Below are 15,007 nucleotides of genomic sequence, written 5' to 3' on the forward strand. Positions count from 1 at the left end.
ACAAGAAAAAGAGATCAGTTTGCAGCCATTGCCCATACTCAGATGTGATTTATGCAGACCACGTAGGGATCGTGGCCAAGCTTGTGCGCATTGTTCAGTTGGTATGCACTAACTATGGCTGCAGACTTGAATTCTAGAAAAAAAACATAACAAAATAGTCTCAAGTAATAGATCAAAAAATCATCCTAGTGTGAGCCAAAAAAATTAACTTATAATTTATTCACTTTTCCCTTCCATTTTATTTTCCTTCCAAAAATCTAGATCCAGACACGAACTAATTAAACTGCAACAGAACAGCAATAAGAGCAAAAGTTTGAAGAAAACTATATGTATCTGATAACAAACCATATTTGTGGAACTTCATTCAATCTCTTTTCAATTTCCTCATTTGGTTGCTCAGATTCAAGTGATGCCAAACAGTAGATGCTGTGAGCGGTGTTTTCCCCAAGGAAGAGAATACAAGAAAAAGAGATCAGTTTGCAGCCATTGCCCATACTCAGATGTGATTTATGCAGACCACGTAGGGATCATGGCCAAGCTTGTGCGCATTGTTCAGTTGGTATGCACTAACTATGGCTGCAGACTTGAATTCTAGAAAAAAAACATAACAAAATAGTCTCAAGTAATAGATCAAAAAATCATCCTAGTGTGAGCCAAAAAAATTAACTTATAATTTATTCACTTTTCCCTTCCATTTTATTTTCCTTCCAAAAATCTAGATCCAGACACGAACTAATTAAACTGCAACAGAACAGCAATAAGAGCAAAAGTTTGAAGAAAACTATATGTATCTGATAACAAACCATATTTGTGGAACTTCATTCAACTTCCTTTTGTTTGCAGACCCCCCCCCCCCCCCCCCCTCCCCGCCCGGTGAAAAGCCATTGAAGGGTAAGATAATAGAAACTAAATAGAAACTTTACAATTCATCCCATGAGAACAAAAAGGTTAGGTCAGCAGAATTAGATTGAAAATTACAGTCAACTCTATTGCCAAACAAAATTAAAATGGACAATAAATATTGTCCCAAAGACTTAAAACATAACTCTTACATTTTGACACATTACCGCCACCAATCTTCCACAGCTTCCTTAGACTTCAATGGCAGTTGTCAAATTACAATTCTTCTCAAAGACAAGGGGCCTTCATGCAAAATTAAGTATATGCACATTCGGAATGGGAAATAGCCACTAGGCAATGAGTCTTACCATCAACATTGATCGCTGCTAAGATCCCACCGGAGCGATTCCTTGAGCCTTGGCTGTCACAGTTGCAGTTGCAGCCGCCGCCGCCGCCGCCGCCGCCGCTGCAGCTGTGGCAGCAGCTGAAGCTGCTGCGTTAGGTGTTGAAGGTGGGAACAGATTGGATTGTGAAGTGCCATGTGGTGCAACCATTTGCTGTTGTTGTTGTTGCTGCTGCTGAGAGTTGACTTGAGCAAGCAGAGTCTTGATCTGACTACCCGTCAATGTTTCGTGCTCGAGCAACGCATTCGCAAGGGCATGGAGCTCCTTGCTATGGGTGGTGAGAATCGTCTTTGCATTGTTGTAAGCCCTTTCCAAGAACTCTTTCACTTCCTTCTCAATGAGAAGTCTAGTCTCAGTGCTCATGCTCTTCCCTTTGTCATCGTAATTGTGAGTAACTACTCCAACTTGTTTGCTCATGCCATACTTCGTAACCATAGCTCTTGCAAGACTAGTTGCTTGTTGGAGATCGGATGATGCACCTGAAGTAACTTCATTTTCACCGAAAATGAGCTCTTCTGCAACTCGACCCCCCATGCAAACATCAAGCCGAGCAAGCATTTGCTTGCGAGATATACTCGTCTCATCTTTGTCAGGCAATTGGGCAACCATGCCAAGAGACACCCCTCGTGGCACAATTGTTGCTTTGTGAACTGGAAGAGCCCCATCGGTATGAATAGCCACGAGAGCATGGCCGCCTTCATGAAAAGCTGTCAGCTTTCGTGACTCATCAGATATAACGGCTGATTTGCGCTCACTTCCCATCATGATCCTGTCCTTCGCATATTCTAGATCAGCCATGCTCACAGCTTTAGCACCATCCATTGCAGCCTTTAGAGCTGCAATGTTGACCAAGTTTGCAAGATCGGCACCTGAGAAGCCAGGAGTTCCTCTGGCGATGATCATCATCTCAACGTCATCCGCCTTCAGGACCTGTCAAACAGTAGTTGCAATATGGGATCATGAATTAGAAGTAATGGTAGAAAGACTTTGGTTGCGTTTGGTAGAGCTTTAGAATTATGATTTGAGAATAGAGTTGTATTTTGAGTTTGTGAGTTTTAGAATTATGATTTGAGTGTGGAAAATTTGTTTGGTTATGAGTTTTAAAAAGAGTTTGAATTGAGTGATGTGACATATAATATTAAAAAATGAGTGTTTTGAAAAGTAAATGTGGAATTCATTTTCTAAAACTGTAACCAAATAACACACTCAAACTAAGGGGCATAATTAAACTTTAAAAGCTCTACCAAACAGAGCCTTTTTGTTTTCCTTTGCATGAGAAATTACTTGGATCCAAACAGAGTCTACAAGAAGTTACCCATCTTGGGAGTAAACATAATCTTTTAAAACCGAGGGTGACATAATAATTGCTTGCTTACAGGCATCACAGAAACGAAAACGTATGAGTACAAAAATTACATCAACCAAGCCAATGGTAGAAAGATGGCATCTGGCCCAGCATGAAATAAAAGACTAACCAAAGCCCTTTAAAGGATCACAACTGTCACTGCATTTTGGTAAAGGACATTCATCGATTACTATACTTTGGCATTGTGATATCCCTGTTCCGTAATATGCTAATTGGTCCTTAATATGAGTATGATTATGTGTTTAATATGATTTTGTGTGCCATTATGTGAAAATATGTGGTTTTGAATTTCTATCTGTTCACTGTAGGAATATCTGTTTGATTATCTGCTTTGGAAATCAAATTGAAGGCCCTATCGGCCACCGAAACCGAAATTGGTCACGCCATTGTGATTGACATAATTTTTAGAGCCTACGGTGAAATTTAATTAAAAAATTAATTCAGACCAGATTAAATTGATTAAATTAATGAATTAAGTGCCCAAATGTTTTATATTGAAATAATTGTGACTAGTGGGACTTTAAGAGAGGCACTACATCCTCAACTCTTCTCCTTTGTTACATTTTGGGCTGATTTCAACTCTAAGAAAAGAGAGAGGGATCGGTGAGAGAGCGAGGGAGAAGCAATTGGAGATTTGAGTGAGGAACTTGAGAAACTTGGAGATTCAACTAGAAATTGTGAAGAATTGAACCTCTAGGTAAGCACTTGACCCTGAATTCATAAGTTTGAAATTGTGATCTTGTAAGTTCAAGGGTTGTTTGTGGTCAAGAGCATGTATTGAGTTGGTTTTGTTGAATTGGAAGATTATATATGCATGCATGTATATAATTGTCTTGAATTTGCATAATTGAGCTCAAGGAAGCACGGGTGCGGGTACGAGTACGGTACGGGTACGAGTGCGGGTACGCCGATTCGGCAAAACTCAAAAAAAGTACGATACGGGTACGGCTACGGTACGCCGATATTTTTTTATTTTTTTTTAAATATACTTTTGATTAAAGGATCCAACCTACAAATTAAAATTAAATATCAAAACTAAAAAAAGAACTACTCATTTTCCTATAATTTAAAACCATTAAGCGTTAAAAATAATATTTGTGAAATCTCTCACTTTGATATGTTATGCACTGTGAATTTGTGATCATAATTTATTTTTAAAATCTTTCTTTTTGCTCATCAATTTGCTATTTTTATAGGGTGAGACCAAAGAAATAACAGGAGACCAAAGAAAGATTTAAAGTTAATCACCAACAATAAAGGAAAAAAATTCTCAATTGGTGCAGGTTGTCAATTGCAATTTGCATAATACATAAAATTGCATCATTCCCAACAACTACTAATCAACTAATACAGTATCAATTTTTAATGTTTTGTGCATAAACTTTAAAAGTTTGTTATGATTAAAGATTTTATAAAGAAATTCTAGGAGGATCTAAAGCAAAAACATAATGCATAGTCATACACAGAACTACCCTTTATAGGCTTTGTTATTTTTTTTTGTTCAAATTGCTTTTTAAAAACATTAAAATCATTTGTTGATATGCTTCTACAATTTATACAGACAAACAGGACAACAGAGAAACATCAAAATTACTGATCTGCAAGGGCACCAAAAAAAATAAAAAATAATAATAATAATTGCTAATTTGCAAGGGCAGGAAAAAAAAAAAAAAAAAAAAATTTGGCCTTGGCGTACCCACGCCGTACCCATGCCGTACCCATGCAGTACCCGAATAAGCCAAACGTACCGGACCCTCTTTTGCCGTACCCGGTACGCGTACCGCCGTACCGGTACGCGTACCCGCACTCGGTAAGTACCCGGTACTCGTACGGCACTATTTTTGGAGTACCCGTGCTTCATAGATTGAGCTTGAATTACATGACCATCTTTTCATCATGTGGGATGAGAATGAGGGTTATATGTCACATGCATGTACAATCTATGGGAGTAGAAGCTTTGAATGCATGAAGTTGTTATGTTAGTAATGAATTTGGTGGAAAATGAGCCATGCATGGATTTGATTTATGAAATTGAGCTTCAAAATGTTGTAATTTAGTGTTTGTACCATGTTAGTACACATATATATGAAGTTTGAGTCAAAATCATGCACTTGGAGCCTTTGAAATTGAAATTGAAATTGAAGTTGAAGTTCAAGATCACATTCTGGATTTTCCAGAATTTCGATGTCCGTTCGAGCGTGGAAACCGCCGCTCGAGCGTGAAATTCGTGCTCCTAGTATATTTTTGCAGGCATGATGTCCGCTCGAGCGGGGAAGTCCACGCTCGAGCAGGGAGCTATATAGGATGGCTTCCGCTCGAGCATCCAAGTTCCACGCTCGAGCATAAAAATGGCATAACCAGTACTTTTGCAGACCTCATGGGTCCGCTCGAGCGGGGAAGTCCACGCTCGAGCGGGGACCCTGTTTCTGAAAATTTTGTATGATCGTTCTGTGTTTCGTTTTCTGTTCTCTTTCACTTGCAAGCACTCTTAGGCATGCATTAAGCATTGAAATTGAATTAAAGAGATAAGAATGAAGCCTAAAGAGGAAAATGTAAATTTAGAACGGATTCAATTATTTGTGACCCTTTGGTGCTATATGATGTATAGGGTCAAGCTCCAGGACAAATCCACAAGCCGATCACTGTAAGTAATATCTTAACAAGATATTTGAAATATACTGTTGTCCAATTGTTTATTTCTATGTAAGTGTAAAAATGTATGTATTATTGATTGATATTTCTGTATATTACAAGATTGATTTCTGATATTGTGTTATGTATTACAACTCCTATATATAGAAGAGAAGGTGGTAGTAGGTGTAGTGTAGTGGAGGTGGTAGGTGAAGTGGGTGCTAGTGGAGATGGTAGGTGGAGGAGCAAATTGGTAAATTCTAACAGCCCCCCGCAAACTCAAGGAGGATAGAAACTAACCAACTTGAGTTTGGAGAGAGGAACAAAACAAGAAAAATACATAAAAATAAAAAATGATAGGAGACACTGTATGGTCGTGTCAGACCATTGGTGAAGACACTGGATGGTGGTGTCATAACGTTGTAGAGGACACTGTATGGGGGTGTCATAACCATGTAGAGGACACTGTATGGTGGTGTCATAACGGTGTAGAGGACACTTTATGGGGTCATGTCGGACCGTTGTAGCAGACAATGTTGTGACAGTTTACAGAGTCTTGTCGGACCCTTGTAGAAACTAACCGGAATCTATGTCGGGACAGTTTATGGGTCATGTCGGACCGTTGTAGAAACTAACCGGAATCTATGTCGGGACAGTTTACAGAGTCTTGTCGGACCCATAAAGGAGCTAACCGGAATCAATGTCGGGACAGTTTACAGAGTTTGTCGGACCCTTAAAAAGTCGCACCCTCAAAAGGTGTGCCCAATTCATAAAAAGGCGTGCCATCAAAAGACGTGCCCACTTTATCAAAAGATGTGCCATGAAAAGGTGTGCCCGTTTGTCGGGCGTCAAGAGGCGCGCGATGCGCGTGGCTGCCTCGGCTATAAGACAGAGGCTGAGGCTGAGGCAAAAACACCTGTGAGAGATATTCTGAGAGAGATTTCTGAGAGAGATTTTCTGTAATACTCTGTTGTCTGAGAGAGATTTCTGAGAGAGATACTCTGTAACACTCTGTTGTCTCAGAAAATGGCTTCATCTTCCCGGAGTCTGCTCACTCTCTTTCCCGACCTCAATGAGTCAACAAGAGAGAGAACTGGAGCGGTAGCACTGGAACCTCAACCGAGTGCCCCGGAGTTTACTCCGCTGAACTTTCCGATGCGGTCTGTGGAGCAAAGAATGGCAGTGCAGTCGGATGTGGAAGCAAATCAGTATACTCTGAAGTCATGCGTGGAAACCATGACAGCGGTCACAAATTTGTCGAACCGGCTGCAGAGTAGGACAAATGAGGTGCAGCATTTAAACTCCCAGCTGGCTCTGCTCCAACGCATGTATAAGGATGCGCGAGCAGAGATAAGTGTGCTGAAGGCGGAAAATAAGGAGCTGAAGCGGAAGGCCACCGTGATGTTCCGATTTGGAGGTCCTCCATATGCTGCAGTGGAGGAGTATGGGGGAGTGAACGTGCTCGGTGGACAAGGAAACACGGAGACCGGACTGGCACGGGACACCCAAGATAAAAGTAAGAAGAAGAGACCTGCAGTAGAATAGAGAAGGGAAAAGAAAAATCTCACTGTGGGTGTGGTTGTGTTGTTTGTATTTTTTTTTTTTTTTTTTTTTTTTTTTTTGTGTGTAAAATGGTGATCGGGGTGAGGCCCGATATGAATAAAATGAGTTTGCAGTTCGTCTTCTTCCTCCGTGTTTGTTTGTTTGTTTGTTTGTTTTTTTTTTTTTTTTTTTTTTTTTTTTTTTTTTTAAAAAAACAAACATCATCATCGCATTGTTGCAGAACACAGCCGCTTTATATGAAAGAGAAAATATAGGGGATGTGTAGATGAAAATAAAAAGAAAGGAAAGAGAGGGTTAAAAGTGAGAGAGAGAGAAGTATTATTGGAGAGGACGGTGGAAAGATAGGATAATAATAAAAAATATATATATAGATATTAAAATAAAAGTAAAGTGGAAAGGAACGTGGGTGTGGTGTGTGTGTGTTGGCAATATATTAAAAGAAAATAAAAGAAATCTAGTGGGTTGAATAAAAAAAAGGTAGTGGGTGTGAAAGTGGAAAGAGGAGAGTAGAGTTCAGAGCCATTCGGTGTGTTCCCTCTCTCTCTCTCTTTATTTGCTTCTCCAAGAGTCAGACGATGAAGCTAGGGCTGAGCAGAGCGCTCGTGCCGTTCTACCCCATGGCGGGGCGGCTCGGTAGAGATGAGGACGGTCGAATCGAAATCGATTGCAACGCCGAGGGAGTTCTGTTCGTGGAGGCGGTTACGGAGGCGTGTGTTGATGATTTCGGAGACTTCGCACCGACTCTGGAGCTCCGGCAGCTCATTCCGACCGTCGATTATTCCGGAGGGATTTCGTCGTATCCTCTGCTCGTCTAGCAGGTGACATACTTCAAATGCGGGGGTGTATCACTTGGTGTAGGTATGCAACACCACGTGGCAGACGGAGCTTCTGGTCTCCACTTTGTCAACACATGGTCTGATATGACTCGTGGTCTTGATCTCACGATCCCACCATTCATTGACCGGACCCTCCACATCTAGCGAGTTGATGGAGGTCTGATCTGAGAAGAAGAAGAGAGAGGTTGGGTTTCCCTGTTGTTGTTGTTGTTGTTGAGGGAAAACAGAGACAGAGCATGGCTTGGTTTCACCCTCTGTTTCTAAAATTCCAGCGGGCAGCGAAGGCAAGGTTGCTGGCCGGCTGCCCGCCGGTGAGAAAACAAAATACAGGCCTAAATCTTATGGCTCTGATACATGTAAAAATGTATGTATTATTGATTGATATTTCTGTATATTACAAGATTGATTTCTGATATTGTGTTATGTATTACAACTCCTATATATAGAAGAGAAGGTGGTAGTAGGTGTAGTGTAGTGGAGGTGGTAGGTGAAGTGGGTGCTAGTGGAGATGGTAGGTGGAGGAGCAAATTGGTAAATTCTAACAGTAAGTTTTGTACGTTCATTAATTTGAATGGTGGACAACGATTGACATGAATGATTAGGCCGAAGGCCGATTGACATGAATGATCCGAAGGCCGATTAACATAAATGATTGGGCCGAAGGCCGATTGATATGAATGATTGAGCCGAAGGCCGATTGATATGAATGATTGGGCCAAAAGTCGATTGACATAAATGGTTGGGCCGAAGGCCGATTAACATGAATGATTGGGCCGAGGCCGATTGATCTAAGTGATTGGGCCAAAGGCCGTCTGCTGTAACTGTTTCAAAGATTGCTTATGTATCTACCTCATTTGATATTATTCACTGGGCATTCGCTCACGCTCATTCATGTACATGTAGGTGAGCCAAGGGGCGTCCAAAACCAGCCTCGGTGAAATTGTGAGAAACAGTCGAAGTTTTGAAGAGTCAGCCCAAACGTCTCACGCATGAGACCCGTCTTCGCCCTTTTGTTGTCTTATTTATTTTGTCATGTTGGCGAGGACTTTGTATATACCTGTATATAGTTTCGATGGGTTGACTTAGACTTATATGATCCTGTCTGTACAGAACTTATGCTACTGTATTTCTGTTGTGAGTTATTAATGTATATATGTTTGGTTGTTTGGATGTGCCATGTAAGCACAGCACTATGGACAAGATTTGAATTACTTCTGTTTGGCCTCTATACTCTGATGAGTTTTGCTTTATTTGGTTTGACGCCGTAGGTAATCTCGTGATTACTGGCCGGTTATGGCCTTAACCCATAGGGACGGGTTCGGGTCATGACAGGCATGGTCTTCTAAGGAAGCAAAAAATATCTTTCGAAAGAGTAATAATACCTTTGACATATGCGATTCCAAAATTTGCCTCCGCCCTTCGACATCTGGATTTGGGACAACAATGTGACGATCAAACCGACCAGGTCTCACCAGCGCCTTATCCAATGATTCTGGGAAATTAGTTGCAGCAATCACAATGATCCCTTCATTTTGTCTGAAGCCATCCAGTTCAACAAGCAACTGATTCAAGGTCATCTTCATGTACTGTTGGTCCTTTGGGTTACGGCTTCCTCCAATGGCATCTATCTCATCCATGAATATAATACATGGTGAACGCTTCTTTGCAGCAGCAAAGAGATCTCTCACCCTTCGGGCTCCAACACCCACAAACATTTCTTCAAACTCACTGCCACTGCAAGAGAAAAAAGGCACTCCAGCTTCTCCAGCTATAGCCCTTGCTAACATAGTCTTGCCAGTGCCAGGTGGACCAACTAACAAAACACCTTTTGGAAGCTTGCCACCAAGACGAGTAAAGCACTGCAAAAGCAAAAGTTTGCAAATTTGGGAGGAAAATGTGCAAGAAATTAACATATGAACAGCTATGTTGTGCAAATGTTGATATAGCTACTTCACCATATAGATGGCTAAGTAAGCCTACAAACAGCCATTTAAAAATAAAAGAAATGAAGAAGGTAAAGGGAGCAAAAGCATAACGAAGAACACATAATTACTCATGTTACAAAAGTAGATAGAAACCAGGACACCAAACACAGAACAAGGCCTGTAGATATTACCTTAGGGTCTCGAAGATAGTGAACAATTTCTTCAAGCTCAGCTTTTGCCTCATCAACACCCTTGACGTCACTAAATTTTGTGTTAGATTCTATGCTGGGTTGCACCTCTTCATGTAGACTAAGTCCTGAAAAGTATAAACAGTAACAGAAAAGGAAAAACGTCAGGGCTGGCTCAACCTTGAATGAGGCCTAAAGTGGAATTTTAATACAAGGCTCTTTTATATTTAAATTATATTATTTATCAACTTTTTGCGTATTTTTTTTATGTAAATTTAAATTTATATTCTTGTAAATAGAATTTTGGGTTCAATGATAAAACCCTGGCCTAATAACCTTGAAGTTATGGGTTCAAAGTCATGAGGCGAGAGATTTTTTTAAAACTTTCAGATGAGAAAAAAAAAAAAAAAGACCTTTACAATTGGAGTCTTTGAACATAAATAATATTTTTATGAATTCTAGGACAAAGATGTTTATTATGGGCATTTGAACAAAATATGTATTTTCAGTATTTTGAGTCTTTTATCAATAAATAGGAGATTTTTATTTCTAAATATCACGATAATAATATCAAAGTAGATAATCAACTTTGTAAGAAACACATACCAACAAACACAATATTGATAAAAAGAAAGTTTCATGATAAGAAAGAAACAAACTACTAAGAAAAATGCCCTTATAGAATAAAAAATAAAAAATTGTCCATGATCTCAGTTGATAGTGTATATACGAGTGATCAATTGATAATAAGTTTTTTTATTTTAATATTTGGACAAGAAGATAATTTTATTTTGAACAGTAAGATAAGAAATATAATATATATTTTTTAAGCATTTAACAAAGAGAATTGAAACTTAGGGGCCTTCCGAAATCAGAGGCCTTAAGCGACAGCTTTGTTGGCTTAGCCATTAAGCCAGCCCTGAAAAACATAATAATCACTTAAACATAAATGTATTGGAACCAGATAACAAAAGAAGCCTGCAACATCAGAAGATAGTAGTACCTTTACTAATTCCTCTATCTTCAATGAGTGCTCCAACACCAGAAATCAAGAGAAAGGCCATGCCCAGAACACGAACTGTACGCCACAACTGTTCCTTGAAATATCCTCCTTCTGAAGCCACCATATGTATAGGTGCACTAGGAGTTCCAAGAACACCATCTTTTGTAGCTTTTCCCACATCCCTAAAAGCTGAAAGGCCGCCTACATTTTCTTCCTCTGCTTGTGAGTTAGCAGCACCTACAATCCCTGCAATGCCCTGTTTAGTTGGTCAAAACTGAAAAAGAAAAAGCAGATTGCCAAAAAACAGAATTTCTGATGAAGTTGCAAAATTCTTCTGAAGGGGTGATGACAAAAAAAATTTGTCAGGCAAGTTTGGTGAAATATGTTCTTAAAGAACAATTTCATACGTGCTTTTTTAAAATTAAGAAAATAAAAAAGAAATTCGTAAACAAAATTGTTATTATAAAATACAAGAAGCCCAACCGTGGAGCTAAGACTCCAAGCTCCCCCATGAAACAAAATTCCCAAGGTCTTGAAGTAAATTGGAGCAAAGAAACAAGTCTTCCTTCATTTAGTACATAAAAAGGTAAAGTTGTTACTAGTAGAACATAATATAACATGTAAAACATAAAAGCAACAAAATAAAAGCGTGAGAGAACTTCAAAAGACAACTGGAAAGAGTGGTTCCTTTCCCATACCCACCTCTCTGCAATGTCTTGAGCAACTCACTTTCATCCAACCTATCAACTTTGACCAAGGCTTTCACGTATTCAGCAATTGCTGATGGGTTAGAGTGAAATGAAGGTTGACTCTCAAATAGCCTTACCACAGCTTCAGGATCATTTCGATGATAAAGTTCTTTTAGATAAGCGACATCACTTGATCCATCTGTATCACATACTTTGCGAGATAAACTGCCAACATAACTCGACTGAAATCTTTCTTGAGCACCTGAAAGTCTATTCCCTGCACAAAGAGGGAACTGTCAATTATTTGTCCTTTATTATAAAGAATGACATTAAAAAAAGAAAAGAAAAGACCTGAAACTATATTCCCTGCAGAAAGGGAAACCCATCATATTATTTATTTTTTGTGTTATAAAGAATGACATAAAACAAAATAAAATAATCTGCACGAATGGCCTAGTAGTTAAGGTTAGTATAATAGTACAGGAGGGAGTTATCGACGATCCACAAATATGACTTGAACTCAATATGAGTCCAAGGGTTTGGGTTTGGGTTTGGGTTTGGGTTTGGGTTTGGGTTTGGGTTTGGGTTTGGGTTATGGTTATGTAGGTTCATGACATAAATGGGTCAACATGTTTAACCCATACAAGTAAATTATATTGAAAATAAGCACCAACAGATGGGGCGAAGCCTTGTACATTCAGCCTAGATAGAAATTTTATAAAGCCAATATATCCATGAAAATGCACAAATTCCCCAAACAGACAACAAAGGAATAAATAGAAGAAAGTCAAGACTCGGTCATCTAAACTCATAGGGAAACAAGGAAAATTACCTTCAAGCAATAAATAGGGAGCTACGAACCCTCAAAAGACCTGCAAAACCTACTTAAACCACCTAACTACCCATTTAAGAAAGGCTATTCTAGCATGATACTTATCGTTATTATATGCAAAACTATCAATAAGTAGGTGTAATAAAAAACAAAAAATTCTTTCCTTTTTTACTTAATTAAATTATGGATGAACAAGTTGAATAGGTTGTAAACAAGTCATATGCTATTGGGTTAGCAGGGTAAGCATTCTAAACCTAGCAAGACCTATTTTATTAAATGAGAACATGGGTTATATCATCTTACCCATGTAATAAGAGGGTCAACATTGGGTTGAGGATTTTCTATCATGCCTTGGCACAATGGCAAGTGGTATCTGCACCCAGCCTTGTAGGTGGGTTCAAGTCACAAGAATCAATCTCTCCACGAAAATAAAAAATTAAAAAAGAGCAGAAGTGGGAGCCTTGTGCACTAGGTACAACCTTCACTTTTATATCTTGTTCATGTTATTTTCGTTGTGCCCAAAAGCATCTTATGAAAATGTTCCAATTTGTAGCTACTATTCAAAACACTAGATGATACCCTGTGGTTCATGTATTCCACTAAGAATCTGATGGGTGGCCTCTTCTAAGTTTCTATTGCATAAGTATGTTCATATCATCTAGTGATTGACTTGGCAAGTTTTAAAAGTTAGATAGAAAAATCATCCAACCATCATGACTTCACCTCCACAATCTCTTTAGTATGATTGATATAATAAAAATCAGCAAGGCCCTCCTCGCCCTGGTTGAAAATGAAAAAATCTGGTTTTTGCAAATCCTCTTTTCATTATACTTCAAGACCATTGGCAATGTTGAACCGTTCCAACATGGGTTCAACTTCAGATGGCTACACAATGGTCAATCTTACAATGGAATTTACCAGTCATTCTAAGGAACTACTCTCTGATTATTGAACAGCCTACCATCCTATGATCATAGCAAGAAAAGAAAAGGGAAGAAAAAAAATGTTTTAAAAAAATGGCAACAAGCCTGTCAAATTTTGTTGACTAAATGCTAAAAGTCGACAACACCCTAAAAGATGTTTGTACATAATGTGAAGACAAACGTAAACTCCTGATTGTCAATCTGTGTCGGCAGAGCATGGGGTTCAACGCTGATACATTCATTGAGGCATTAACCAATATAACGGCGGAGCATGGGGTTCAATGCTGATGCATCCATTAAGGCATTAACTAATATAATAACTATCAAATTTTATGTAATTGTCTACATCACCATACAAAGAAATAAAAGATCATGTCAAGAGTCCATAGAGAAAACATGATTATGCAGATATATCAAGTTTAGTAAAGTCAAGAGATCAACTGATGAAAGTACACAAATCAATAGCAAAGTAAACAATTGCACAAATACATGAATTGAGAGTGCGAACAAATCGTACACACACCTCCAAACCTTTGGTAAGTCAAATAAGATCTAGGTAACAAACTGTTTAATTGCTGCCTCGAAACCTGCCGCAATGTAAACATAGTCAATAATAATACAATCAGAGAAGAGACCAAACATAAAACACCAGAATTCGATACTGATGTTTTGTACTCAAAGCATTGGGTAAAATCATCCAAACAATCAAGAACAAATTTTCCCAAGTCAAACTCAACGACCCTAAACCTCACCATTTCCACAGAAGAGATAAAATCAACCCATTCCAATAATATGATAAATTTAATCAAAAACCACACCATAAAAGAAAAACTGAAAAATATAGCAATTACAAGCAAAAAAGAGCTATGAAAGCTGATCAGTTCCATAAAAATGCAATCTCTTCAAAAAAATAAAAAAATAAATAAATAAAATAACCCACATCACCTTGTGCAATTGAAAAAATGAAAAAGCAATCTTCACCCCAATCAGCTTACTTTCGAGACATAAACTTGAGGTTAATCAGCATATTATATAATGTGAATAAATTTAAGGGTTATTGTCCAAAGACCCTAGAGAACACTTTAGATTAGGGTTTTCGTCATCTTAACAATCGAGAAGCGTCATGAATCGTGGAGACGATTCTCAGTATAATCAGAGAAATTGTATGAAAAAACAATTGATTAAAGAGGGATGTAGGATTTGGGATGAATGTTGAGCTGACCTGCGTCAAAAGGCGCCTGAAACCCATCTGCCGATAGCCTTGCAAAAGTCCTCTCTCTCTCTCTCTCTCTCTCACTCACTATTCTACCATGGATTATTTTGGGAAGATAATTTCAGCGTTTAATCTATTTTAAGTGATATATATATATAGGTTTTTTTTTTAAATTAAAAAATCAAATTTTAATTAATTTTCAAAATATATATATATTTTCTCTCTCTCTCTCTGCGTAATGGTTTTTTTTTTATTTTTGATCGGACTCTCTGCGTAATGGTTAAGAGGAGGGACTTGCTTCTTTTCATTCCCAAATTGAACCGAAGAGGTGATCTCCGATCCATTAGGCTCATTTTATAGTTTTATTTTAATAATTTGAAATATTTATATTTCAGAATTTGTTAAGTATAGTCAATGAGATAATAGTAATTATATATTTAACTTTAAGAAAATAAATTGTTTATATAAAATTAATCTGAATACATAATTTTTGTTATTCGATTAATTTAATTTTTTACAATAATAATGTATTCGACGAATTTTTAAACGTGAACAATTCAATCTATCAAAATGAAACTAAAAGTAAATCCAATA

The 15,007-nt window shown here is 38.2% G+C and overlaps 1 protein-coding gene across 1 annotated transcript; it reads right to left on the minus strand.

Annotated features, from left to right (window-relative positions):
- Positions 1–884: 884 nt before the first annotated feature.
- On the minus strand, positions 885–14,741 carry LOC114300285 (ATP-dependent zinc metalloprotease FTSH 4, mitochondrial). Its single transcript, XM_082895521.1, has 7 exons — positions 14,423–14,741; positions 13,724–13,787; positions 11,459–11,722; positions 10,757–11,002; positions 9,757–9,881; positions 9,023–9,499; positions 885–2,174 (listed from the first exon to the last, which is right to left on the minus strand). Exons 1-7 carry the CDS (start codon positions 14,447–14,449, stop codon positions 1,227–1,229), a joined length of 2,151 nt encoding a protein of 716 aa, XP_082751647.1. The 5' UTR covers positions 14,450–14,741; the 3' UTR covers positions 885–1,226.
- Between the last annotated feature and the right edge of the window lie 266 nt (positions 14,742–15,007).

Source organism: Camellia sinensis, chromosome 11 (genome assembly GCF_055761805.1).
Source record: "Camellia sinensis isolate YWXY chromosome 11, ASM5576180v1, whole genome shotgun sequence".
Lineage (NCBI taxonomy): Eukaryota > Viridiplantae > Streptophyta > Magnoliopsida > Ericales > Theaceae > Camellia > Camellia sinensis.

Coding starts and splice junctions, on each gene's coding strand:
- LOC114300285 (XM_082895521.1), bottom strand. CDS start 14,449: ATGGGTTTCAGGCGCCTTTTGACGCAG. Junction 13,788..14,422: donor TCAGGCGCCTTTTGACGCAG/GTCAGCTCAACA, acceptor ACATTGCGGCAG/GTTTCGAGGCAGCAATTAAA. Junction 9,882..10,756: donor AGATAGAGGAATTAGTAAAG/GTACTACTATCT, acceptor TATACTTTTCAG/GACTTAGTCTACATGAAGAG.